This window comes from Hypanus sabinus, unplaced genomic scaffold, assembly GCF_030144855.1.
Source record: "Hypanus sabinus isolate sHypSab1 unplaced genomic scaffold, sHypSab1.hap1 scaffold_1648, whole genome shotgun sequence".
Taxonomy (NCBI): Eukaryota; Metazoa; Chordata; class Chondrichthyes; order Myliobatiformes; family Dasyatidae; genus Hypanus; species Hypanus sabinus.
This window is the reverse complement of record NW_026779730.1, coordinates 48,823-76,291: the sequence shown is the minus strand read 5'-3', so window position 1 is coordinate 76,291 and position 27,469 is coordinate 48,823. Positions and strand designations below refer to the sequence as shown.

The window sequence follows — 27,469 nt, the reverse complement described above, 5'->3', positions numbered from 1 at the left end:
GTCTGACCCCGGGAGTGTGTGATGGGACGGTGTGGAGGGAGATTCACTCTGTGTCTGACCCCGGGAGTATAAGACAGGACGGTGTGAGACTCTGTGAAGAGACGGGATGGAGGTGAAAAATGAACTAACGGTAAGTGTGCAGGTGACAAGGCCACGACTCAGAAGTTTATACCTGACACAAACTCCCCCTCATGATCCACATCTCCTTGTAAAAGTGAGGTCCCACAAGGGGGACGTGGCCATGGAGGGGAGTCACACAGGGGTGGGGCGTGGTGGAAATAGACTGTTCCACCTCCCTGCAGCAGCGAGACAGGGACAGAGGGAGAGAAAACCAGAGAGACAACGGTGTTGGGGAAGAGATCATGTTGGACTATTGTGGGGCGATCCTGAGGGTCTGCAGGGAGAGGAAGGGTGTAAACTGACATTCCAGGCCGGTTGTAGATGCTGGGCGAGGTGGCACCGATGTGTGATGTCTGTCGAAGTTGTGGTTTAAATTTATTTTTTTGTTCGTAGGGTGGCTTGATGGTCTGTGTGTGGGGTTTGGGGGCAGTGTGGGGCATTTGGGGTGTAGTATGTGGTGTTTGTGGTTGGTTAGGGTTGAAGAAGCATGGTGAGGGGGGGGAAGAAGCGAGGGGCAGGAAGGAGACTGCGGGTTTGAGCACTCTGCAGTAGGTAGCGCTTCAAGGGGTCAGGTCACTGAGGATGGAGGCCAGCATCCGCTGTAGTCAATGACCAAGGTCAGCAGGCCCCGTGGAACGCGAGCTGGTGACCAGCCCTCACCCCCCAGGTCAATAAGCCTCTCCCAGCTTGGCAAATCCCAGGGGGAGGTCGATGCAAGTCCGGAGTTTGATCCTGAAGTTCAAATTCCAGTGACTGGAGAGTCCTGGAGTTCACACCAAAGGATGAAGCCAGAAGTCCAGGTCTCATTGTGTCAGCTCTGTCGTCGGTGTATCTGGAATTTGGAGACACAATATTTGCGAGCCTGAAAACTGGAGGCCCGAAGGTGGCATGCGCTGGGATTTGCATGTGAGTGGAAGGGTGGCTGGCTTGTGTGTGAGTGGGGAGGAGGAACCAGGCTCGTTTTGTTGTTGTTGTCGCTTGTGAGACTGTAAGACCAGAATTAGGTCATTATAGGAGCAGAAATTAGGCCATTTGGTCCATCAATTCTGCTCATTTCATCATGACAGATCCATTTCCCCTCTCCTGCCTTCTCCCCCATATCCTTTCATGCCCTGACTAATCAAGAATCTATCAACCTTTGCCTTAAATATACATAAAGACTTGGCCTCCACAGCCACCTGTGGCAAGATTTCACAGATTCACCACTCTCTTGGACTAAAGAAATGACCTCATCTCCATTCTGTGAATGTCCCTCCATTCTGAGGCTGTGTCCTCTGGTCTTAGAGTCTCCAACCATAGGAAACACCTTCTCCACATCCACTCTATCAAAGCCTTTCAGCATTTGATTTGTTTCAAGAGATCCCCCCTCAATCTTCTGAATTCCAGTGAGTACAGGCCCTGAGCCATCAAACATTCCTCATGATAATCCTGGAATCATTTTTGTGAACGTCCTTTGAATCATCTCCGATGTCAGCACATCCCTTCTTAGCAAAAGGGCCTAAAACTGCTCACTGTACTCCGTGAGGCTTTACCAGCGCCTTATAAATCCTCAACGTTACATCCTTGCTTTTACATTATTGTCCTCTCAAAATGAATGGTGAGATTACATTTGCCTTGCTTACCAGAGACTCAACCTGCAAATTAACCTTCAGTCCATTTGCACCTCAGATTTTTAAATTTTCTCTCCATTTCAAAAATAGGCCTGCACTTTTATTTCTTCTACCAAAGTGCGTGACTGTACACTTCCCAACACTGTACTCCATTTGCCACTTCTTCGTCCATTCTCCTAATCTGGCTAAATCTTTCTGCCACCTCTGCTTCCCCAACACTACCAGCCCCTCCTCCCACCTGCAGATTGTCTGCAAACTTGGCCTGCAAAGCTATCAGTTCCGTCATCCAAATCACTGACATTTAACGCAAAAAGCCAAGTCCCAACAGTGATCCTTGTGTGGAGCAGTACTAGTCACTGGCAGGCAATCAGAAAATACTCCCTCCTGCCAATGCTTTATCCATGCCAGTATCTTTCATGCAATATTAACATTGTTCAGCTGCCTCATGTGAGGCACCTTGCCAAAAACCTTCTGAAAATCCAAGTACAGAGATTCTCCATGGTCTACCCCCATTCATTATTTTCAAAGAATTCCCAACAGATTTGTCAGACAAGATTTTCCCTTAACGAAGCTATCCTGACTTTGACATACTTTATCATGTGCCCTCCAAATACCCCAAAACCATAACCTTAACAATCAACTCTGACACCCATCTCAACCACGGGCGTCAGACTAACCGACCTGCAATTTCCTTTCTCTGCCTCTCTCCCTTCTTGGAGTGACGTGCAATTTTTCCAGTCTTCTAGAAACATCCCAGAATCTATTGCTTCTTGAAAGATTATTACTAATCCCTCCATATTCTTTTAAGCCACCTTTCAGAACTCTGGATTGTACACCATCTGTTCCAGGTGATTTATCTACCTTCAGTACTTTCAGTTTCTCAAGAACTTTCTCCCTAGTAATCACAACTTCCCTCAATTTTGCCCTGCCACTCGCAAGCTTCCAGCATATTGCTAGTGTATTCCACAATGAAAACTGATGCAAAATGCTTATTCAGTTTGTCTGTCATTTCCTTGTTCTCCATTAATAGGTGTCAACATCATTTTCCAGCAGTCCAACATCTACTCTGTCTCCCTTTTACACCTTATACCTCTAGAACTTTTTGATATAATTGGCCAGCTTACCTTCATATTCCATCTTTTCTTTCTTTTATGACTTTTTAAGTTGCCTTCTGTTGCATTTTTAAAAGCTTTCCAATCCTCTAACTTCCCACTAATTTTCACTATATCTGCCCTCTCTTTGGCTTCTCGTCAGCCGCAGTTGCAACATCTGCCTTTAGAACACTACTTCGTCTTTGGGAATCTACCCTGTGGCTTTCGAATTGTTCCCAGAAACTCCAGCTATTACTGCTCTACCATCATCCCTGCATACCAATCAATTTTGTACAGCTCCTCTCATACCACTGTAATTCCCTTTACCTCAAATGCAATACCTACATATCTGATTTTGGCCTCTCTCTCAAATCACAGGGTGAATTCTATCATATTGTGATCACTTCCTTTATCTTAAACTCTCTAATTGATTTCGGTACGTTGCCCAACAGTTAATCCAAAATAGCTGATCCCCTGGTGGGCTCAACCACAAGCTGCTCTAAAAAGTAAACTTGTAGGCATTCTACAGATCCCCCCCTTAGGACCCAGCACCAACCTGATTTTCCATCTACTTGCATATTGAAATCCCCATGACAATCGCAACATTACCCCTTTGATGTGCATTTTCTATTACCTGTGGTAATTTGTGGACCACATCCTTAATACTGTCCGGAGGTCTGTGTACAGCTCCCATAAGGGTCTTTTTACCCTTGTAGTCCCATAACCAACAATTCTGATTCTGCATATTCCAATCCTATGTCACCTCTGAGGATCTGATTTCATGTTTTAAAACAACAGAGCCACCCCATCCTCTCTGCCTCCCTGCCACACCTTTCGATATAACGTGTATCCTTGGGTGTTAAGCTCCCGTTTTCAGCCACAGCTCAGTGACGTCCACAATGTGCCAATCTGTAACTCTGCCGCAAGTTCACCAACCTTATTCCGTGGACTGTGTGCATTCAAGTATAACACTTCCCTGTATTCACCACCTTTTCAACCCCCCCCCCCCCTTTACAGTGCTATTCCGCTGACCAAGGTGGACATGCTACATTCACACTGGAATGTGTGGGCTGCCCCCGTCCATCCTTGCACAACCTTCAAAACTGTTTAATGCAATTTCCAGTGTACCAGTGCAAAGAGTAACAAAATAATTGTTTACTCTGAATCCGATGCAGCACAAATACACAAGATAAAAATCCAATAAATACATCAGTTAGCTTATATACACAGATTGGTTGTATAAAGTGACACAAGTGCAGAAGTGTTTGAATCAGCAGATGATAAATAATCAGGTCGAATAGGAGACCAGGCTAGAGAGAACTGCAGTCTCCGATTTTTCCAACTTATTTCTGCATTGGTTTACCGGCAGCACCATGCACAGCTCCTGTTTCAGTATTCCCCCCCCCCCCCACCTGAGTCAGATTCACACCGGGAGCACCATGCACAGCTCCTGTTTCAGTATTCCCCCCCCACCTGAGTCAGATTCACACCGGGAGCACCATGCACAGCTCCTGTTTCAGTATTCACTCCCCCCCCACCTGAGTCAGATTCACACCGGGAGCACCATGCACAGCTCCTGTTTCAGTATTCACCCCCCCCACCTGAGTCAGATTCACACCGGGAGCACCAGGCACAGCTCCTGTTTCAGTATTCCCCCCCCCCACCTGAGTCAGATTCACACCGGGAGCACCATGCACAGCTCCTGTTTCAGTATTCCCCCCCCCACCTGAGTCAGATTCACACCGGGAGCACCATGCACAGCTCCTGTTTCAGTATTCCCCCCCCACCTGAGTCAGATTCACACCGGGAGCACCATGCACAGCTCCTGTTTCAGTATTCACTCCCCCCCCACCTGAGTCAGATTCACACCGGGAGCACCAGGCACAGCTCCTGTTTCAGTATTCACCCCCCCCACCTGAGTCAGATTCACACCGGGAGCACCATGCACAGCTCCTGTTTCAGTATTCCCCCCCCCCCCCACCCACACCTGAGTCAGATTCACACCGGGAGCACCATGCACAGCTCCTGTTTCAGTATTCCCCCCCCCCCACCCACACCTGAGTCAGATTCACACCGGGAGCACCATGCACAGCTCCTGTTTCAGTATTCACCCAACCCCCCCACCCACACCTGAGTCAGATTCACACCGGGAGCACCATGCACAGCTCCTGTTTCAGTATTCACCCCCCCCCCCACCCACACCTGAGTCAGATTCACACCGGGAGCACCATGCACAGCTCCTGTTTCAGTATTCACCCCCCCCCCCACCTGAGTCAGATTCACACCGGGAGCACCATGCACAGCTCCTGTTTCAGTATTCACCCCCCCCCACCTGAGTCAGATTCACACCGGGAGCACCATGCACAGCTCCTGTTTCAGTATTCACACCCCCCCACCTGAGTCAGATTCACACCGGGAGCACCATGCACAGCTCCTGTTTCAGTATACCCCCCCCCCCACCTGAGTCAGATTCACACCGGGAGCACCAGGCACAGCTCCTGTTTCAGTATTCACCCCCCCCCCACCTGAGTCAGATTCACACCGGGAGCACCATGCACAGCTCCTGTTTCAGTATTCACCCCCCCCCCACCTGAGTCAGATTCACACCGGGAGCACCATGCACAGCTCCTGTTTCAGTATTCACCCCCACCTGAGTCAGATTCACACCGGGAGCACCATGCACAGCTCCTGTTTCAGTATACCCCCCCCCCCACCTGAGTCAGATTCACACCGGGAGCACCATGCACAGCTCCTGTTTCAGTATACCCCCCCCACCTGAGTCAGATTCACACCGGGAGCACCAGGCACAGCTCCTGTTTCAGTATACCCCCCCCCCCACCCACACCTGAGTCAGATTCACACCGGGAGCACCATGCACAGCTCCTGTTTCAGTATACCCCCCCCCCCCACCTGAGTCAGATTCACACCGGGAGCACCATGCACAGCTCCTGTTTCAGTATTCACCCCCACCTGAGTCAGATTCACACCGGGAGCACCAGGTACAGCTCCTGTTTCAGTATTCACCCCCACCTGAGTCAGATTCACACCGGGAGCACCATGCACAGCTCCTGTTTCAGTATTCACCCCCCCACCTGAGTCAGATTCACACCGGGAGCACCAGGCACAGCTCCTGTTTCAGTATTCCCCCCCCCCCCCCCCCACCTGAGTCAGATTCACACCGGGAGCACCATGCACAGCTCCTGTTTCAGTATACCCCCCCCCCCACCTGAGTCAGATTCACACCGGGAGCACTATGCACAGCTCCTGTTTCAGTATTCCCCCCCCCCACCTGAGTCAGATTCACACCGGGAGCACCATGCACAGCTCCTGTTTCAGTATTCCCCCCCACCTGAGTCAGATTCACACCGGGAGCACCAGGCACAGCTCCTGTTTCAGTATTCGCCCCCCCCCCCCCACACCTGAGTCAGATTCACACCGGGAGCACCATGCACAGCTCCTGTTTCAGTATACCCCCCCCCCCCCACCTGAGTCAGATTCACACCGGGAGCACCATGCACAGCTCCTGTTTCAGTATTCACCCCCCCACCTGAGTCAGATTCACACCGGGAGCACCATGCACAGCTCCTGTTTCAGTATTCACCCCCCCCCCACCTGAGTCAGATTCACACCGGGAGCACCATGCACAGCTCCTGTTTCAGTATTCCCCCCCCCCACCCACACCTGAGTCAGATTCACACCGGGAGCACCATGCACAGCTCCTGTTTCAGTATTCCCCCCCCCCCACCCACACCTGAGTCAGATTCACACCGGGAGCACCATGCACAGCTCCTGTTTCAGTATTCACCCCCCCCCCCACCCACACCTGAGTCAGATTCACACCGGGAGCACCATGCACAGCTCCTGTTTCAGTATTCACCCCCCCCCCCCACCCACACCTGAGTCAGATTCACACCGGGAGCACCATGCACAGCTCCTGTTTCAGTATTCACCCCCACCTGAGTCAGATTCACACCGGGAGCACCATGCACAGCTCCTGTTTCAGTATACCCCCCACCACCACCTGAGTCAGATCCGCACCGGGAGCACCATGCACAGCTCCTGTTTCAGTATTCACACCCCCCCACCTGAGTCAGATTCACACCGGGAGCACCAGGCACAGCTCCTGTTTCAGTATTCCCCCCCCCCCACCTGAGTCAGATCCGCACCGGGAGCACCATGCACAGCTCCTGTTTCAGTATACCCCCCCCACCTGAGTCAGATTCACACCGGGAGCACCAGGCACAGCTCCTGTTTCAGTATACCCCCCCCCCCCACCTGAGTCAGATTCACACCGGGAGCACCATGCACAGCTCCTGTTTCAGTATTCCCCCCCCACCTGAGTCAGATTCACACAGGGAGCACCAGGCACAGCTCCTGTTTCAGTATTCCCCCACCCCCCCACCTGAGTCAGATCCGCACCGGGAGCACCATGCACAGCTCCTGTTTCAGTATACCCCCCCCACCTGAGTCAGATTCACACCGGGAGCACCAGGCACAGCTCCTGTTTCAGTATACCCCCCCCCCCACCTGAGTCAGATTCACACCGGGAGCACCATGCACAGCTCCTGTTTCATTATACCCCCCCCCACCTGAGTCAGATTCACACCGGGAGCACCAGGCACAGCTCCTGTTTCAGTATACCCCCCCCCCCACCTGAGTCAGATTCACACCGGGGAGCACCATGCACAGCTCCTGTTTCAGTATTCACCCCCACCCCCACCTGAGTCAGATTCACACCGGGAGCACCAGGCACAGCTCCTGTTTCAGTATACCCTCCCCCACCTGAGTCAGATTCACACCGGGAGCACCATGCACAGCTCCTGTTTCAGTATACCCCCCCCCCCCACCTGAGTCAGATTCACACCGGGAGCACCATGCACAGCTCCTGTTTCAGTATATCCCCCCCCACCTGAGTCAGATTCACACCGGGAGCACCATGCACAGCTCCTGTTTCAGTATTCACCCCCACCCCCACCTGAGTCAGATTCACACCGGGAGCACCAGGCACAGCTCCTGTTTCAGTATTCACCCCCACCTGAGTCAGATTCACACCGGGAGCACCAGGCACAGCTCCTGTTTCAGTATTCACCCCCCACCTGAGTCAGATTCACACCGGGAGCACCATGCACAGCTCCTGTTTCAGTATACCCCCCCCACCTGAGTCAGATTCACACAGGGAGCACCATGCACAGCTCCTGTTTCAGTATACCCCCCCCACCTGAGTCAGATTCACACCGGGAGCACCAGGCACAGCTCCTGTTTCAGTATACCCCCCCCCCCACCTGAGTCAGATTCACACCGGGAGCACCATGCACAGCTCCTGTTTCATTATACCCCCCCCACCTGAGTCAGATTCACACCGGGAGCACCAGGCACAGCTCCTGTTTCAGTATACCCCCCCCCCCCACCTGAGTCAGATTCACACCGGGAGCACCATGCACAGCTCCTGTTTCAGTATTCCCCCCCCCCCCCACCTGAGTCAGATTCACACCGGGAGCACCAGGCACAGCTCCTGTTTCAGTATTCCCCCCCCCCCCACCTGAGTCAGATTCACACCGGGAGCACCATGCACAGCTCCTGTTTCAGTATAACCCCCCCCCACCTGAGTCAGATTCACACCGGGAGCACCAGGCACAGCTCCTGTTTCAGTATACCCCCCCCCCCCACCTGAGTCAGATTCACACCGGGAGCACCATGCACAGCTCCTGTTTCAGTATACCCCCCCCCCCACCTGAGTCAGATTCACACCGGGAGCACCATGCACAGCTCCTGTTTCAGTATATCCCCCCCCACCTGAGTCAGATTCACACCGGGAGCACCATGCACAGCTCCTGTTTCAGTATTCACCCCCACCCCCACCTGAGTCAGATTCACACCGGGAGCACCAGGCACAGCTCCTGTTTCAGTATTCACCCCCACCTGAGTCAGATTCACACCGGGAGCACCAGGCACAGCTCCTGTTTCAGTATTCACCCCCACCCGAGTCAGATTCACACCGGGAGCACCATGCACAGCTCCTGTTTCAGTATTCACCCCCCCCCCACCTGAGTCAGATTCACACCGGGAGCACCATGCACAGCTCCTGTTTCAGTATTCACCCCCCCCCACCTGAGTCAGATTCACACCGGGAGCACCATGCACAGCTCCTGTTTCAGTATACCCCCCCCCACCTGAGTCAGATTCACACCGGGAGCACCAGGCACAGCTCCTGTTTCAGTATTCCCCCCCCCACCACCTGAGTCAGATCCGCACCGGGAGCACCAGGCACAGCTCCTGTTTCAGTATTCACCCCCCCACCTGAGTCAGATTCACACCGGGAGCACCAGGCACAGCTCCTGTTTCAGTGTACCCCCCCCCCACCTGAGTCAGATTCACACCGGGAGCACCAGGCACAGCTCCTGTTTCAGTATTCACCCCCCCCCCCCACCTGAGTCAGATCCGCACCGGGAGCACCATGCACAGCTCCTGTTTCAGTATTCACCCCCACCTGAGTCAGATTCACACCGGGAGCACCATGCACAGCTCCTGTTTCAGTATACCCCCCCCCCCACCTGAGTCAGATTCACACCGGGAGCACCAGGTACAGCTCCTGTTTCAGTATTCACCCCCCCACCCACCTGAGTCAGATTCACACCGGGAGCACCAGGCACAGCTCCTGTTTCAGTATACCCCCCCCCCCACCTGAGTCAGATTCACACCGGGAGCACCATGCACAGCTCCTGTTTCAGTATACCCCCCCCCCCCCACCTGAGTCAGATTCACACCGGGAGCACCATGCACAGCTCCTGTTTCAGTATTCACACCCCCCACCTGAGTCAGATCCGCACCGGGAGCACCATGCACAGCTCCTGTTTCAGTATACCCCCCCCCACCTGAGTCAGATTCACACCGGGAGCACCATGCACAGCTCCTGTTTCAGTATACCCCCCCCCCACCTGAGTCAGATTCACACCGGGAGCACCAGGCACAGCTCTTGTTTCAGTATTCACCCCCCCCCCACCTGAGTCAGATCCGCACCGGGAGCACCAGGCACAGCTCCTGTTTCAGTATTCCCCCCCCCCCCACACCTGAGTCAGATCCGCACTGGTAATACCATGCCCAGTTCCCATCTCCATCTCCCCCCCAACCCCGTGTCAGATCTGCACTAGGAATACCGTGCACAGTTCCCATCTCCATCTCCCCCCCCACCCCCAGGTCAGATCTGCACTAGGAATACTGTGCTGTTTCAGCCTCCATATCCCCTGGGTTGGACCAACACTGGGTGCACTGTGCACAGTTCCCACCTTTGTATCCCCCGGGGTAGACCCACAACAGGAGCACTATGCATGGTTCCCATCTCAGTCTCCCCCTAGGGTCGACCAATACCGTGAGCATCGTGCAGTTTCTGTCTGTCTCCTCTGGGTCAGACCCACACCGGGAGCACCGTGCACGGTTCCTGTCTGCAACTGCTCCTGGTTTAGACCCGCACCGGGAGAACCGTGCACGGTTCCTGTCTCCACCTGCTCCTGGTCTAGACCCGCACCGGGAGCACCGTGCACAGTTCCTGTCTCCACCTGCTCCTGGTTTAGACCCGCACCGGGAGCACCGTGCACGGTTCCTGTCTCCACCTGCTCCTGGTTTAGACCCGCACCGGGAGCACCGTGCACGGTTCCTGTCTCCACCTGCTCCTGGTTTAGACCCGCACCGGGAGCACCATGCATGGTTCCTGTCTGCCTTCTGGCCTCAATGACAGTGTGCTTTCACAAACTGGAAATTGGAACAATGCGTTGGAACAAGAACTGTTTTATTTGCTATTGTCAACAGAACTACTATACATAATCCCCCGAAATGAAAGTGCGTCTGTACAGCGAAATATTTACATTCATCGGGAATATTCATCCACATAATGAAATCCCAGACTCGTGGGATTATACTGGCCTTTGCCCAAACCCCAACCTCTGCCAGCTTCCTCCATCACTCTCTCCCTCTTCCCAGAGGGAGATTCAGGACAGAGGAAGGAGGAATGAGATTGTGCCCTAGTGGGGGAAGGGATGGGGTATGAGTTCGAGAGGAAGGGAGGTATCCTGTGGAGATCGTCCAGCTCCTCCTCTCTCCACTCTTTCCCCCTCCTTCCAACGTGTGTCCTTCACTCAAACAGGTTCCCAAGCAGACACCCCCAGAACCTCTCCCTCTCACCTTTCACTGTCACCCCTCCTTCCTCTCCCTCCCTCTGTCCATCACTACAGAAACTCAGCCAGGATCCCGTGCAGACATCCCAGAACTTCTTCCCTCTCACTCTCCCCCTCCGCCCCCAGGAGTGCGACCCACATCTCTGGCCGGCGGACGGGCTCCAAAGGGGCCCTCAGCATGCGACGGAGGGCAAGGAGGGCGAGCTGGGGCAGGGCCAGGCGCCGGGCCAGCCCATGAAGCTCCGGGAGGCGGATGGAGGGGAGGAGGGCCAGGGCCCGTGCTCCCAGCCCCCCGGCCAGCCCCAGCAGCAGGTAGCGGGATGCTGCCACCAGGGAGCGGCCCAGAGGGGAGCAAGTCAAGGGCTGCCTGGGGCGAGGGGCAGGAGGCCAGAGGGAAGGGCAAGAGGGGGGCTGGCACCCATGGAGGTGGTGCAGGAGCAGAAGACAGGTGGGGGGGTCCAGCTCCCCCAGGTGCACCTCCCTCAGTGAGGACTCCAGGAAGGGACCTGAGAGGAGGGCAGGGAAGAAGCCGGGAGCAGAAGGGGGTGAAGAGGGGGTGGGGGAGGGCGGGGAGCAAACCATAGCCCTCAGTGCCCCCAGCTTGGCACCACAGTCCAATATGAAGAACACGTCCCCCTCTCCACCCTCTGATTCAGAGAGTGCCTCCTGGTAGGGACAGCAGAGAGGACGGGCCACCCTCTCCAGTTCTTCCTCCATCCCCTCATCTGCTGCTCCCTCCTCACTCTCCATCCCCTCTTCCGGCTCTCCCCCCTTGTCCTCTCCTACCCGCTCTGCAGGCGCCCACCACTCCCCCCTTCCCACCTCGCTCTCGGACTCCCAGCCCCTGCCCCCATCCCTGGGCTCGGGAGTTCCAGCCAGTTCAGCCACTGCCTCGGCCGCCCCGAAGGCAGTGAGGGGGTCTGTGTTGTCACCGTCACTCCCACCCCCACCAAGTGCCCCCAGGAGCAACCTCAGCCCCTTGTGATCCAAAAGCAGCCGGCGACGTACACTGTCGTTCCTGGGGCCGGGGGGAGAGAGCGAGGGGTGGGGGTGTGGTGGGAACGTGTGGGGGAGGGGGGGGGAAATGAGAGAGAAAAAAATAATTAATTCATCCAGCATTGAAACAGGCCTTTCGGCCCAAATGGTCCATGCTGACCAAGTTTGTCCTGTTTGCTCACGTTTGCCCTGTATCCCTCCAAACCTTTCCTATTGATGTACCCGCCCAGGGGTCTTTCAATGTTGCTAATGTACCTGCCTTTACCACTTCCTCTGCGAGCTCGTTCCACATACGGATCACCTCACCCTCTCGGTGAAAAAGTTGCCCCTCAGGTTCCTATTAAACCTCTTCACTCTCTTCTTAAACCTGAACCCCCTAGTTCCTGCTTCCCCAAGCCTGGAATGTGTGATGTGACACTATTCCACTTTCCCTGTTTCACATTCTATATTCCACGGTCTCTTTCCATTCACTCTATGATTTTATAAACCCCCAAGGTCACCTGCAGTCTCCTACACTCCAAGGAATAAAGTCCCATGAAGCATGAACCTCTCCCCAAACTCAGTCCCAGCAACATCCTCGTAGTTCCCCTCTGCACTCTTTCAAGGTTAACAGCAACTTTCCCACAGCAGGGCGACCAAAACAGAACAGTTCTGAGTCACCAGCATCTTGTGCAACTTAATGCCCCAACTCCTGTACTCAGTGCCCTGACTGATGGACACCAGTGTCCCTCTGACCCTCTATACTCCCTTCCACTCACAGTGTGTGTCCTACCCTTGTACACTGAGTCCCTCTGTCCCTCGATTCACAGAGACCTCCATCCCTGCCCAGAGCGATGTGCCCATGGGAAGATGTGTGCAGGCAGTCAGGAGCCCATTGGGGGGGGGGGGGGGGGGGGGGGCTGGGGGCAGGGAAGTTGTGGAAGGGCCTCACTGGGTGGGAGTTGGGGACAGGAGCTCTCACACCATCCCCCCGGAAGGCCGGACTCACCTGCAGAGGAGTGGGAGGGCTATGGCGCACGACACACGATCTGGCTCTGTCCCAGACAGTAGCAGGTGGGCCAGGGTGCCGACCCCGAACGCAGACTCCGCCTGGGCCCCCAGGTTCTGTAGCAGCACCTCTCCTGGTGGGCAGAGTCAGAGGGTCAGTGGGGGCAATACACACCCTGCATGGTTCCAGTCGATCAGGTTCAGAGAGTCCAAGTCCACAGCTCCCGCAGGTTTGCCTTTATTAGTGAAGGCATTGAGTTCAAAAGTCATGAAATTACATTACAGCTTTTTAAAACTCTGGCCAGACCATATCACTCAGTTCTGGAAGGGTGTGGGAGTACTTTGGGGAGAGTGCAGAGGATGCTGCCTGGCTTAGGGACAAGAGGTTGGACAACGTTGGAGCAGTGCAGGCTGAGAGGAGACCTGACGGAAGTGTGTTGGATTATAACCGGGGAGGAGACAGCTGTACCATTTCCTCCAGAAGCATGGTGCTGGGGTGGACATGAGACGGCTCTCTGACAGGTGGACGTGCAGGGAGTGGTTTTTCCTGACTATCGTGTGCAGTTCTGATCGCCCAGCTACAGAGGGCTCGGGAGCTGCAGAGAATGCAAGAAAGACCTACGAAGAAATTCCCGGGACTGGAAGGCTTCAGGGATGAGAAGAGACTGGATAGGGCTGGGACTGTTTCCCTGAAGTGAAAGAAGTGACATGTGATGAGACAGACAGAGAATTACAAGACAGGCGGGGTGGGAACCGGCCGACTGTTGAACAGATTGACAGGACGGGAGGGAAACTCACCAAGTTGTCTGAGCCAGCGGCACGCCCCTCCTCCTCGTTCCTCCCTCACAGGCCGCAGGTCCTCGAGGCGCAGCCCACGGATCAGGTGGGCCCGGACCAGGAGTGGAGCCCGGGACCGGATCAGGGGCTCCAGGCAGTTGGGGTTGCAGAACAGGCGAGAGAGGAGGCGGAAACAGCGAGGAGCCCCCAGCCGGCCCAACCCCAAGTACTCCAGCAGCCTTCGCAAGCTGCCCTCCGCCAGCAGGCCCGGAGGTGGCTCCTCAGCCTGCGAGTAACGTGATAACAGGAGGAGGGCCGGAGTCTCCGGTGAAGGGGGAGGGGTGCAGACGAGGTGAGGAGTCGAGCATTCATCCTCAGTATGAGGTGGGGAGAGGGGGAGAGGGGGAGGGGGAAAGGGGTCAGGCTCAGTCGCAGGAGCAGGCGAGAGGTCAGAGGGGCCCTCGATGTAGCCCTCGGACACCAGCCAGGACCTGGGGGGGAGGGGGCAAGGGGGATTGGTAGGTGGAAGAGGGTGGTAGCAGAGAGTAGTGGAGGGTGGAAGGATGGACAAACAGTAAGGGAGAGGTGAGGGAACCAGAGGAAGGGAATTGTTATGAGTAGGGAGGGAGGAGAGAGGTGGAGGGATAGAGGGAAGTGGAAGAGCGGGTGGGGGATGGAAGAGAGAAGTAGGTGGAGGGGTGAGAGATGAAAAAAATTACACGTTAATTAATTCTCCTTACCAAAATTCCAAACTAACTTGACATCCAAGTCAGGGATTCGAGAAGGATTGTCCCATTAAACAGTCAGTGACACAAGGCACTGGGGGAGAGGGGTCACAAGAAGCCACGAAAAAGAGCTGGGTTAACGTCAGTGAGGATACAGTCAGTGAAAAGGGGTCACTGAGGAATCATGTCTGTGGATTGAATGCTTTGATTCCTGACTACGCAGAGGGTGCAACAGAACAATGATTTGAAACAGAAAAGTCTCCCCAATTTTACTTCCACACTGACAATTACACAGTTGATTTACAGCTTCCATCTGCGCTCGTCTCTCCATCTCTGACCATCCTGCCGCACTTCCTATGACCCCATCACACACTCCCGGGGTCGGACACTAGGTGGCGCTCCCACCACACCGTCCCATCACACACTCCCTGGGTCAGACACAGAGTGAATCTCCCTCCACACCATCCCATCACACACTCCCGGGGTCAGACACAGAATGAATCTCCCTCCACACCGTCCCATCACACACTCCCTGGGTCAGACACAGAGTGAATCTCCCTCCACACCGTCCCATCACACACTCCCGGGGTCAGACACAGAGTGAATCTCCCTCCACACCGTCCCATCACACACTCCCTGGGTCAGACACAGAGTGAATCTCCCTCCACACCGTCCCATCACACACTCCCGGGGTCAGACACAGAGTGAATCTCCCTCCACACCGTCCCATCACTCACTCCCGGGGTCAGATACAGAGTGAATCTCCCTCCACACCGTCCCATCACACACTCCCGGGGTCAGACACAGAGTGAATCTCCCTCCACACCGTCCCATCACACACTCCCGGGGTCAGACACAGAGTGAATCTCCCTCCACACCGTCCCATCACACACTCCCGGGGTCAGACACAGAGTGAATCTCCCTCCACACCGTCCCATCACACACTCCCGGGGTCAGACACAGAGTGAATCTTCCTCCACACCGTCCCATCACACGCTCCCGGGGTCAGACACAGAGTGAATCTCCCTCCACACTGTCCCATCACACACTCCCAGGGTCAGACACAGAGTGAATCTCCCTCCACACCGTCCCATCACACACTCCCGGGGTCAGACACAGAGTGAATCTTACTCCACACCGTCCCATCACACGCTCCCGGGGTCAGACACAGAGTGAATCTCCCTCCACACTGTCCCATCACACACTCCCAGGGTCAGACACAGAGTGAATCTCCCTCCACACCGTCCCATCACACACTCACGGGGTCAGACACAGAGTGAATCACCCTCCACACCATCCCATCACACACTCCCGGGGTCAGACACACAGTGAATCTCCCTCCACACCATCCCATCACACACTCCCGGGGTCAGACACACAGTGAATCTCCCTCCACACCGTCCCATCACACACTCCTGGGATCAGACACACAGTGAAGCTCCCTCCACACCATCCCATCACACACTCCCGGGGTCGGACACAGAGTGAATCTCACTCCACACCGTCCCATCACACACTCCCGGGATCAGACACACAGTGAATCTCCCTCCACACCGTCCCATCACACACTCCCGGGGTCAGACACACAGTGAATCTCCCTCCACACCGTCCCATCACACACTCCCGGGGTCAGACACACAGTGAATCTCCCTCCACACCGTCCCATCACACACTCCCGGGGACAGACACAGAGTGAATCTCCCTCCACACCGTCCCATCACACACTCCCAGGGTCAGACACAGGGTGAATCTCCCTCCACACCGTCCCATCACACACTCCTGGGATCAGACACAGAGTGAAGCTCCCTCCACACCGTCCCATCACACACTCCCGGGGTCGGACACAGAGTGAATCTCCCTCCACACCATCCCATCACACACTCCCAGGGTCAGACACAGAGTGAATCTCCCTCCACACCGTCCCATCACACACTCCTGGGATCAGACACAGAGTGAAGCTCCCTCCACACCGTCCCATCACACACACCCAGGGTCAGACACAGAGTGAATCTCCCTCCACATCGTCCCATCACACACTCCCGGGGTCAGAAACAGAGTGAATCTCCCTCCACACCGTCCCATCACACACTCCCGGGGTCAGAAACAGAGTGAATCTCCCTCCACACAGTCCCATCACACACTCCCGGGGTCAGACACAGAGTGAATCTCCCTCCACACCGTCCCATCACACACTCCCGGGGTCAGACACAGAGTGAATCTCCCTCCACACCGTCCCATCACACACTCCCGGGGTCAGACACAGAGTGAAGCTCCCTCCACACCGTCCCATCTCACACTCCCGGGGTCAGACACAGAGTGAAGCTCCCTCCACACCGTCCCATCTCACACTCCTGGCGTCAGACACAGAGTGAATCTCCCTCCACACTGTTCCATCACACACTCCGGGGGTCAGACACAAAGTGAATCTCCCTCCACACCGTCCCATCACACACTCCCGGGTCAGACACAGAGTGAATCTCCCTCCACATCGTCCTGTCTCACACCCCTGGAGTCAGAATCTCCCTCTGCACACCAAACACTGACCTTAGGCTGAGGAAGCTGCTGGAACCTTCCCTCTTCCGCTCCTCATCATCCTCCTCCTCCCCCAAGCTCCCTTCCGACGGGAAGTCGAAGGAGTCGCCCTCCACCTCATCGTCCTCTGCAGCCGCCACGCCTCCTGCCTCCCCCCTGGCCCAGTGCAGCCTCTCCACCAGGAGGGGGACCAGCCCTCCGGCCGCCAGCTCCTCCAGGGCCTGCTGATCGTAGAAGAAGGCGAGGAACGCGCCCACGATGCGGGGATGGCTGGCGGCGTGCACGGGAAGGCGCAGGAACGAGAGCAACAGCCCCAGGCCACCCTCCCTCCTCACCCTGGCCCGGTTCACAGCCTCCCGGCACAGGAGACACAGAGCCCGTAGGTGGGAGGGAGCCGCGGGAGAGGAGGGCTCGGCGCGCAGGACACTCGTCAGGAGTCGGACCCCGCCGGCTCGGCCCAGCGCCGGACGGACGCAGGCGTGGCCACAGAGACTGGCCAGGGCCAAGAGGGCGCCCTGCCGGACACGAGTGGAAGGGTGGGAGCAGAGGGGAGCCAGCAGCTCGGGAGCCCCTGCCCCGCAGAGGCGAGAGGCCAGGGGAGCCGGGAGACCCCGGCCCAGGGCCGAGAGAGCCCGGCAGGTGGCCGACAACAGCCCCTCCTCGGGGCGCGAGAGCAGGGGAAGCAGAGGGGGCAGGCAGCCCTGGGTGGTCAGCCAGCGGCGGTGGGAGGGCGTGTCAGACAGCAGGCGTACAGCCCGAACCGTGCTCTGCAGGCAGCCCGCATCCTCACACGACGAGAGCAGGCAGACAAGGAGGGGAACTGCACCTAGGAGGAAAGACAGAAAGAAGTTCTTTACAGAGCAAGAGCGAGACGGGCAACTGTTAGAAAGAGTTGGGGAGAAAGGGAGAGAATATTGGGAAGGGGAGAGTTTGACTGAAGGTGGGGGGAAGGAGACGAGACCTACAGGGAGGATAATGCACAAAGGAGAATGGGGGACGCACAGAAAAGAGACTCAGCATTAAGGACACACACAGATAGCTGGATTCATTAGGCTGAGCGAGGCGGGGAGGCACACAGAGGTGTGGGTGAGTGAGTGGGGGATTGTACAGGGCATTTAGAGCTCTGAACTAAATAAAAGTACAGTAGGGATAAGTGGACAGGCCATTGTTGGGAGCAGGCCAGTGGCAAGAGTAGACGCGAAAGGCTTCGGCTCAGTGTAAAAGCATCGGTTAAGGTTTATTTCTTGTTTTTTCCCCTCACTTACTGTACCATTTAAATGGCTGTGGGGTGCTCTTCGTGCTGGATGTTGGGAGTCGGGAGAACCAGCGTCTCCTGGGTAACTACATCCGGCTGCAGCTCCTTGAAGACCGTGTTAGGGATCTGGAGCAGCTGCTGGATGACCTTTGGCTTGTACGGGAGAGCTAATTAATCAAAGCTACAGGGAAGTAGTCACCCCGAAGTTGCAGGAGGCGAGTAGCTGGGTGACTGTCAGGAAAAATGGAGATAGGCATTTAGAGCAGAGCACCCCTGCGGTCATTCCCCTCAAAAACAACTACACCGCTTTGGATACTTCTGTGGGGGACCATCTCGCAGGAGAACGCCACAGGTTACAGGCACTGAGCACGGGTCCGTGGTGCAGAAGGGAAAGAGGGAGAAGAAGGGAGCATTGGTGATCGGGGACTCATAGTGAGGGGACCGGCAGGAGATTCTGTGGGTGTGAACAGGACACCCGGATGGTACGTTGCCTCCCAGGTGCCAGGGTCAGGGATGTCACAGATTGTGTCCACAACATTTTGGAGAGGGAGGGGGAAGCAGCCAGACATCTAGGTACATATTGGTACCAATGACATAAGAAGGGAAAGCAAAGAGGTCCTGAAAAAGAGCTCTGGACAGAAGGCTAAGAAGCAGGACCTCCCGGGTAGTAATTCCTGGAATGCTCCCTGTGCCAGTGAAGTAAAGACAGGGTGATTTGGCAGATAAATGCATGGCTGAGAAGCTGGTGCAGGGGGCAGGGCTTCATTGGGATCTCTTCTGGAGGCGGTATGACCTGCACAAAAGTGACAGGTTGCATCTAAACTCGAGGGGGACCAACGTTCTCCTGGGCTGGTTCGTTAGAGCTGTTGGGGAGGGTTTAAACTAATTTGAGAGAGGGGTGGGAACCAGAGCGAAGGAAGTCAGGATAGGATGGATGGTAAGAAAGTCAAGACAAGACAAGACAGCCTGCAGTCAGACCGTCAGGAAGGGAAGGCAGGTGATGGAACTCGGCTGCAGCCAACAGGCTGAGTATCAAAACATTGGGGATTCAGAATCAGAAAGGGCAGCAAATACGGTTCTCAAGGTGTGGTATCTAAATACGCAGAGCATAAGAAACAAGGTGGATGATCTTGTTGCACTATTACAGATCGCCAGGTATGATGTTGTGGCCATCACTGAATCGCGGATGAAGGATGGTTGGAGCTGGGAGCTGAATGTCCAAGGTTACACATTATACCTGTTTTGGAGGGATAGGAAGGCAGGCAGAGGGGGTGGAGTGGCTCCACTGGTAAAGAACGGCATCGTCAGTAGAAAGATGTGACGTAGGATCAGAAGATGTTGAATGCTTGTGGGTTGAGTTAAGAAACTGCAAGGGTAAAAGGATGTTGATGGCAGTTACATACAGGCCTCCCAACAGTGGCTGGGTGGTGGACCACAGGGTACAACAGGAAATAAAAAAGGCATTTCAAAAGGGCAATGTTATGATAGTGACGGGAGATTTCAACATGCGGGTCGACTGGGGAACATTGGTTGAAAATGGATCTCAAGAGACTGAGTTTATTGAATGCCTTGGAGATGGCTTTTTTAGTGCAGTTTGTCATTGAGCTATACTGGATTGGGTGTTAGGTAATGAACCGAAGGCCATTAGGGAGCTTAAGGTTAAAGAACCTTTAGGAACCAGTGATCGCAATATGATTAAGTTAAACTTGAAATTTTATAGGAAGAAAGTAAAGTCTGACATAGCAGTATTGCTGTGGAGGAAAGGAAATTACAGTGGTCTGAGAGAGGAGTTGGCCAAAGTAAACTGGAAGGAGCTGCTGGCAGGGATGTCAGCAGAGCAGCAATGGCATCCATTTCTGGGGAAAATGAGGAAGGTGCAGGACATGCGTATTCCAAAAAAAACAAAGAAATACTCAAATGGCAAAATAGTACAACTGTGGCTACGAGGGAAGTCAAAGCTATTGTAAAAGCAAAAGTTAAGGCATACAGCAAAGCAAAAATTAGGGGGAAGTTAGAGAAATGGGAAGTGTTTGAAAGCATACAGACAGCAACTAATAAAAGCATTAGAAGGGAAGAGATGAAATATGAAACCAAGGCAGCAAACAATGGATAGTAAAAGTTTTTTCAAGTATGTTAGAAATGAAAGAGAAATGAGAGTGGATATAAGACCGCTAGAAAATGAGGCAGGAGAAATAATCGTGGGGGGACAAGGAGTTGGCAGATGAACTAAGTGAGGATTTTGCATCAGTCATCACTGTGAAGCAGCGTGTCAGAAGTTGCAGTGCGTGAAGGAAGAGAAATGGGTGCATTACTGCACACCTAAAGGTACACAAGTCACCTGGACCAGAGGAACTGCACCCAAGGACTCTGAAAGAGGTAGCATTAGAGATCGTAGTGGCATTAGAAATGATCTTTCAAAAATAATTGATCTCTGCCAGAAGACTGGAAAACTGCAAATGTCACTAAGAAAGGGGAAATTATAGACCAGTTAGCCTGACCTCAGTGGTTGGGAGGAATTTAGAATCAATTGTTAACAAAGAGGTGTTGGGAGTACTTGGTGACACAGAACAAGATAGTACAAAGTCAGCATGGTTTCCTTTCTTGAGGAGATTACAAGTAGGATAGATAAAGGGGATGCAGTGGATGTTGTATATTTGGACTTTCAGAAGGCCTTTGACAAGGTGCCACACATGAGGCTGCTTACCAAGAGCCCATGGTATTACAGGAAAGTTACTAACATGGTTAGAGCATTGGCTGATTGGTAGGAGGCAGCGAAAGAGAATAAAAGGATTCTTTTCTGGTTGGCTGCTAGTGACTATTGGTGTTCCGTTGGGATCGATATTGGGACCACTTCTTTTTATGCTGTATATAAATGATTTAGGTGATGGAATAGACGGCTTTGTTGCCAAGTTTGTAGATAATATGAAGGTTGGTGGAAGGGCAGGTAGTGTTGAGGAAACAGGTAGGATGCACAAGAACTTAGACAAAGATTAGGAGAATGGGCAAGAGACTGGCTAATGAAAGACAATGTTGGAAAATGCATGGTCATGCACTTTGGCAGTAGAAATAAATTTTCTAAACGGGGAGAAAATCCAAAACTCTTGAGATACAAAGGGACTTGGGAGTCTCTGTGCAGAACACTTGCAGGCTGAGTCGGTGGTGAGGAAGGGCGTGTTGGCATTCATTTCAAGAGGTCTGCAATACAAGAGCAGGGATGTGATGCTGAGGCTTTATAAGGCACTGGAGAGGCCTCAACTTGAGTATTGTGAACAGTTTTAGATCCCTCATCTTAGAAAGGATTTGCTGGAATTGGAGAGGATCCAGAGGAGGCTCACAAGGATGATTCCAGGAATGAAAGGGTCATCATACAAGGAACATTTGACTCTGGGTCTGTACTTGCTGCAATTCGGAAGGATGGGGGGGGGGGGGGGGCGAATCTCACTGACACCTTTCGAATGCTGAAAGGCCTAGACAGAGTAGATATGCAAAGGATGTTTCCCATGGTGGGAGAGTCTAGGACAAGAGGACACAGCCTCAGGATAGAGGGGCACCCTTTCAAAACAGAGATGCAGAGAAATTTCTTTAGCCAAAGGGTGGTGAATTTGTGGAATTTGTTGCCACGTGCAGCTGTGGTTGGGAGTATTTAAGGCAGAGTTTGAAAGGTTCTTGATTGGACACAGCATCAAAGGTTACGGGGAGAAGGCTGGGAACTGGGGTTGAGGAGGAGAAATAAAAGGATCAGCCATGATTGAATGGCGGAGCAGACTCGATGGGCCAGGTGGTCTAATCCTGCCCTTATGCTCTCTGTGTACCTGACTGGTGAATGATGACGGAGTTCTCTGCCTCGATGGCTAGATTTCCCAGTGCACGGGCAATCCGGTTTTGAACACTGTGTGACGTGGTGGTCTTCAGGATGTCCACTGGGGGGAGCGAAAGATTCAGAGTCATAAACTCAGCAGATCCTTCAGCCCAACCTGTCCACGCAACCGTGATTCCCGTCTGAGCCAGTCCCATGCCACCCTATCAGGACGCCAATGAACTACTGATCACGTTGCTGCCTCAACCACGTCCTCTGGCAGCTCATTCCATTTACAAACCAGCCTTGGGGTGGAAATGTTGCTTCTTGATTTCCCAACATTGGGGAGTAAGACTGTGCGTTCACCCTGTCTGCCCCACATGATCTTATACACCTCTGTAAGGTCCCCCACCCGTCTCCCTTGCTCCAAGGAATAAAGCCCTAACTTGCACAACCTTTCTCCATGACGGAGTCCCCCGAGTCCCAACAATGTCCTCAAAAATCTCCTCTGCACTTGTTCTAACTTGATGGCAGCTTTCCTTTTGCTGGGCAACCAAAACTGAACACAATATTCCAAGAATGGCCTCATCTACATCTTGTACAACTGCAACGTAACCTCCCAACTCCTGTATCCCGTGAACTGACTGATGAGGCCATGTGTCAAACACCTCCCTGCCTAGCTGTGACTCCACTCTCAGGGAACCATGTACTTATACCCCTACGACTCTCTCTTCTACACCACACCCCAGGACCCCGCCATTCACTGTGAAAGACCTACCCCAAAATAAAAACCTCACACTTATCCGAGTTAATATCCTCTTGTCATTCCTCAGCTCATTCTGATCCCTCCGTAAATCCTGACAACCGTCAATCAAACTTATCATCCTGCCTGGATGCACCACAGCTTGGTACGGCAATTGCTCTGCCCACACCACCAAGAAACCAAGGATCATGGAAACCAGCCTCCCCTCCACGGACTCTGTCTACACTTCCCACTACTGAGGTGGAGCAGCCAACGTCAAAGACCCCGCCCCCCCCGGGCATTCTCTCTTCTCCCCCTCCCACCTGGCAGAAGATACAAAAGCCTGAAAACATGTACCACCCTCTGTTATAGAACTACTGAACGATTCCCTCTAGAGCGGTACAGACTCTCACCCTCAATCCCCGTACCATGGCCTGCACTGCAGCGTAACTGATCCACGTACACAGAAAGTCAAACAACATTCTCATTATACTTAACAATAATACACCAATTCCAAAACAGGAGGCTCTAATGCACAGGACTACAAGAGGCTGCAGACTCAACCATCTTCTTCACGGGGACAACTCTCCCCACCATCAGGGAGGAGGTACAGGAGTCTGAAGACAGCTTCTTCCCCTCCACCATCAGATTGCTGAACAGACCATGAACACAACCTCACTATTCCTCTTAGTAGTTCATAGTAAGCCCTGTTAAATAACAAATTTCACAGCAAACATCGGTCATAATAAATCAGATTCCTGTTAACTCTGAGGTCAGGCAGCATCTATGGAGGGGAATGAAGGAGTTAACGTCTGAGGAGTATTTGATGGTTCTGGGCCTGTATTCACTAGAGTTTGGAAGACTGGGGGTGGGGGGGAAAAAGAATTTCATTGAAGCCCACTATATTGAAAAATTAAATATTGAAAGGCATAGGTAAAATGAACACAGAGGAGGTTTACCATTATGGGGGAATCTAGGACCAGAGGAACCTAACTTTAGAACATATAGGAGGAGCAATTTCTTTAGCTGGAGAGGTGAGTCTGTGGAATTCATTGCCACAGTCGAAGATGAAGGCTGAGCTATTATAGAACATAGAATAGTACAGCACAGTACAGGCCCTTCGGCCCACAATGTTGTGCCAACCCTCAAACCCTGCCTCCCATATAACCCCCACCTTAAATTCCCCCATATACCTGTCTAGTAGTCTCTTAAACTTCACTAGTGTGTCTGCCTCCACCACTGACTTAGACAGTGCATTCCATGCACCAACCACTCTCTGAATGAAAAACCTTCCTCTAATATCCCCCTTGAACTTCCCTCCTCTTACCTTAAAGCCATGTCCTCTTGTACTGAGCAGTGGTGCCCTGGGGAAGAGGCGCTGACCGTCCACTCTATCTATTCCTCTTAATATTTTATACACCTCTATCATGTCTCCTCTCATCCTCCTTCTCTCCAAAGAGTAAAGCCCTAGCTCCCTTAATATCTGATCATAATCCATACTCCTGGATAATACCAGCATCCTGGTAAATCTCCTCTGTACCCTTTCCAATGCTTCCACATCCTTCCTATAGTGAGGCGACCAGAACTAGACACAGTACTCCAAGTGTGGACTAACTAGAGTTTTATAGTGCTGCATCATTACATCATGACTCTTAAACACTATCCCTTGACTTATGAAAGCTAACACTCCATAAGCTTTCTTAACTATCCTATCTACCTGTGAGGCAACTTTCAGGGATCTGTGGACATGTACCCCCAGATCCCTCTGCTCCTCCACACTACCAAGTATCCTGCCATTTATGTTGTACTCTGCCTTGGAGTTTGTCCTTCCAAAGTGTACCACCTTCTCCGGGTTGAACTCCATCTGCCACTTCTGCATCCTATCAATGTCTCTCTGCAATCTTTGACAATCCTCTATACTATCTACAACACCACCAACCTTTGTGTTGTCTGCAAACTTGCCAACCCACCCTTCTACCCCCACACCCAGGTTGTTAATAAAAATCACGAAAAGTAGAGGTACCAGAACAGATCCTTGTGGGACACCACTAGTCACAACCCTCCAATCTGAACGTACTCCCTCCACCACGACCCTCTGCCTTCTGCAGGCAAGCCAATTCTGAATCCACCTGGCCAAACTTCCCTGGATCCCATGCCTTCTGACTTTCTGAATAAGTCTACCATGTGGAACCTTGTGGATTTATTGGGCAAATCTAAAGCAGAGTTCAATAGGTTCTTGATTAATCAGGGAGTCAAGGGCAGGAGAATAGGGTTAAGGAGGGTAATAAATCAGCCATGATGGAACAGTGGAGCAGACAATGGGCTGAAATGCCTAATTTTACTCTCATGTCTTACGCTTTTATAAATAAACAGTTGACATCTCAGGCCAAGTCCTGATTAAGAGCCTTGGCCAGAGATGTCCACTGGTTATTTCCTCCCATAGATGCTGTCTAACCCGCTGAGTTCCTCCAGCATCTGCTGTCTCCAACTTTAGATGAGTGACATTCCTAACACGCTCCTTTCCCCCACACTTACCGAGTGTCGGGATTCCTCCAAGCCTCTGGACCTGCAAAGGAAACAGCATCAGGTGTTCAGGAAGAAATGCAGTGAAGGTTCCAGCTCCACCCTCCACCTCGATTTCTCTCTACATACCCCTCCCCATCCTCTTATTTTACACTCACTAACACTCCCAAAGCACATTTCAGAGTGGGAACACATTGCCCCCTCTACGCCACTACCTCACACACTCCCAGGATCAGACACTTGGGAGAGAGGAAGTTGAAGGATTGAGGGAAGGTTTCTCCGCATAACCTCCAGTTTACCTGTTCCCTCTCTGGCCCCACATTCTTCCTTCTCCAACTCTAGGTCCACTCCTCTTCATCAACCCACATCCATCCCTTTCCAACCCCCTCCAAACCCTGGTCCAGGCTCTGCCTCTCGGTGGAAAAACACTCCCTTCAGCCCAAACTCTGCATCCAGCCACCCACATACTTAACACACGCCCCCCCCCCCACCCAACACAGCCTGAAGCCAATTGCCACACAGGCCCATCTGAATTAATCTCCCCCCCCCCCGCGGAGGAGCCCCCTTTATAACCCAAGTCCCTGCACCTCTTACCCATTTAGCCCCTCCCCTCCCCAATGTTGCTCCTCCTCCTCCTCTCAACCCTCCCAGAGGCCCCGCCCCGCCCCCTGCCCCCTCACCTCCCTACGGGCCCACTCTTCGGTACAGTAGTTTGCCAGTACACTGAGGCCAAGGTCCAGTTCCTTCGCCCCGGTCCGGGTTCCTCCGACGTCCCTTAGCAGCCTCAGTAGGGCCCGTAAGCCGCCCGACCGCCGGAACCGCTCGGCGCCGCCCGCCTCCTTCAGCGGCTTGCGGCGGCGGAGGGCGTGCAAGGCGGCTAAGCGCCGGGCTCCGGGCTCACCCAGTAGCCGCTCCCAGCCCACCGCTGCCTCCCGGTGATCCCGGCCCCGCTGCTCCGCCATCCTAGAGCCGCCTCCCGGGGCACACCGGGACTTGTAGTCCATATACTTCCTTACACCGACTACAATCCCGTCCACCCCTGCCGCGCACGGCTCTGAACACTAGGGCATGCTGGGAATTGTAGTTCATTTTCTGATCCTCCTTGCCTCCGGCCATACCAAAGGACTACAATACCCGCCGCACCTCGAGGCAGGTGGAAATTGTAGAGCAGTCTTTGTCGTGATTTGCTTGCCTGACAAAGGTAATACAATCCTTGCTGGGAAATGTAGTCTGAATGTGATTCACGCCCCTAGGCGGCCAGTTGGGATGGTTTCCTTCTTCTGACCCATGGGGAGGGGCAATCGTTAGAAGATTGACGGGAAGTCTTCACCAATTGAAAAGAGCTCCTCCGCTTCAACCAATCACTGGAGGAGCAACCCGTAAAATGAACCAATCGGGAGGGTTTTCCTGCCAATGACCGAGTAAGGCAGCCCAATCGCGAGGGGAATAATGGACATAGCCAACCAATCACGGAAAGGATACGCTTATAGCGTCACAGAGAGGTGGACGTGTCCCTCTCTCCTTCGTCGCTCAGATGAGGGCGGGAGGGGGGCGTCGAGTCACGTGACAAGCCGAGTGTCGCGTTGTCATGGGTGTGGTCTCCCTTACGTCATTGGGGGTCACCCACGAGCGTTCGGGGGTGCTGGTGCACCTCATACATAAGTCACCCACGGCTTGAAATTAATAGGTAGTCCAGAAAGCACCGTGGGGCAGGAAATAACAAACGCCACACCTCCGAGTTTGGACCGAATGTGATGTTCCGGTGATTTAAATAAGATAGACGGTACAAGATGCCGGTGAAACACAGCAGGCCAGATGCTACAAGAGCGGCCTGCTCCTGGATAGGACGTAAACATACGACGCTTGACGTCAGAGGGACGTATCGCGGGGTGCGCTGGGAACTGTAGTTCCTCGTGTGGAAAAGCCTGCCTCGCCTTTGACCCAACACCTCCCGTTACGAGCATGGCAGTTGCTTGGGGCTGAGATTGAGCGGGTGGTCTACACGCAGAATGGAGAAGATAGAAATAGTCTTAAAATCGAGATGTGATCTAAACGCCATAAGACAGAGCAGCAAAATTAGCCTATTTGGTCTGGCAACATTCCATCATGGCTGATTTATTTTCCCCCTCAAACACATTCTCCTCACT

At 53.5% G+C, this 27,469-nt stretch overlaps 1 protein-coding gene across 1 annotated transcript; it reads right to left on the bottom strand.

Annotated features, from left to right (window-relative positions):
* Positions 1-10,587: 10,587 nt before the first annotated feature.
* Positions 10,588-27,255, bottom strand: armc5 (armadillo repeat containing 5). Its single transcript, XM_059959589.1, has 7 exons — positions 26,003-27,255; positions 25,335-25,365; positions 22,074-22,181; positions 17,019-17,832; positions 13,771-14,240; positions 12,974-13,106; positions 10,588-12,007 (listed from the first exon to the last, which is right to left on the bottom strand). The coding sequence occupies exons 1-7, from the start codon at positions 26,324-26,326 to the stop codon at positions 11,041-11,043; spliced, it is 2,847 nt and encodes a 948-aa protein (XP_059815572.1). The 5' UTR covers positions 26,327-27,255; the 3' UTR covers positions 10,588-11,040.
* Between the last annotated feature and the right edge of the window lie 214 nt (positions 27,256-27,469).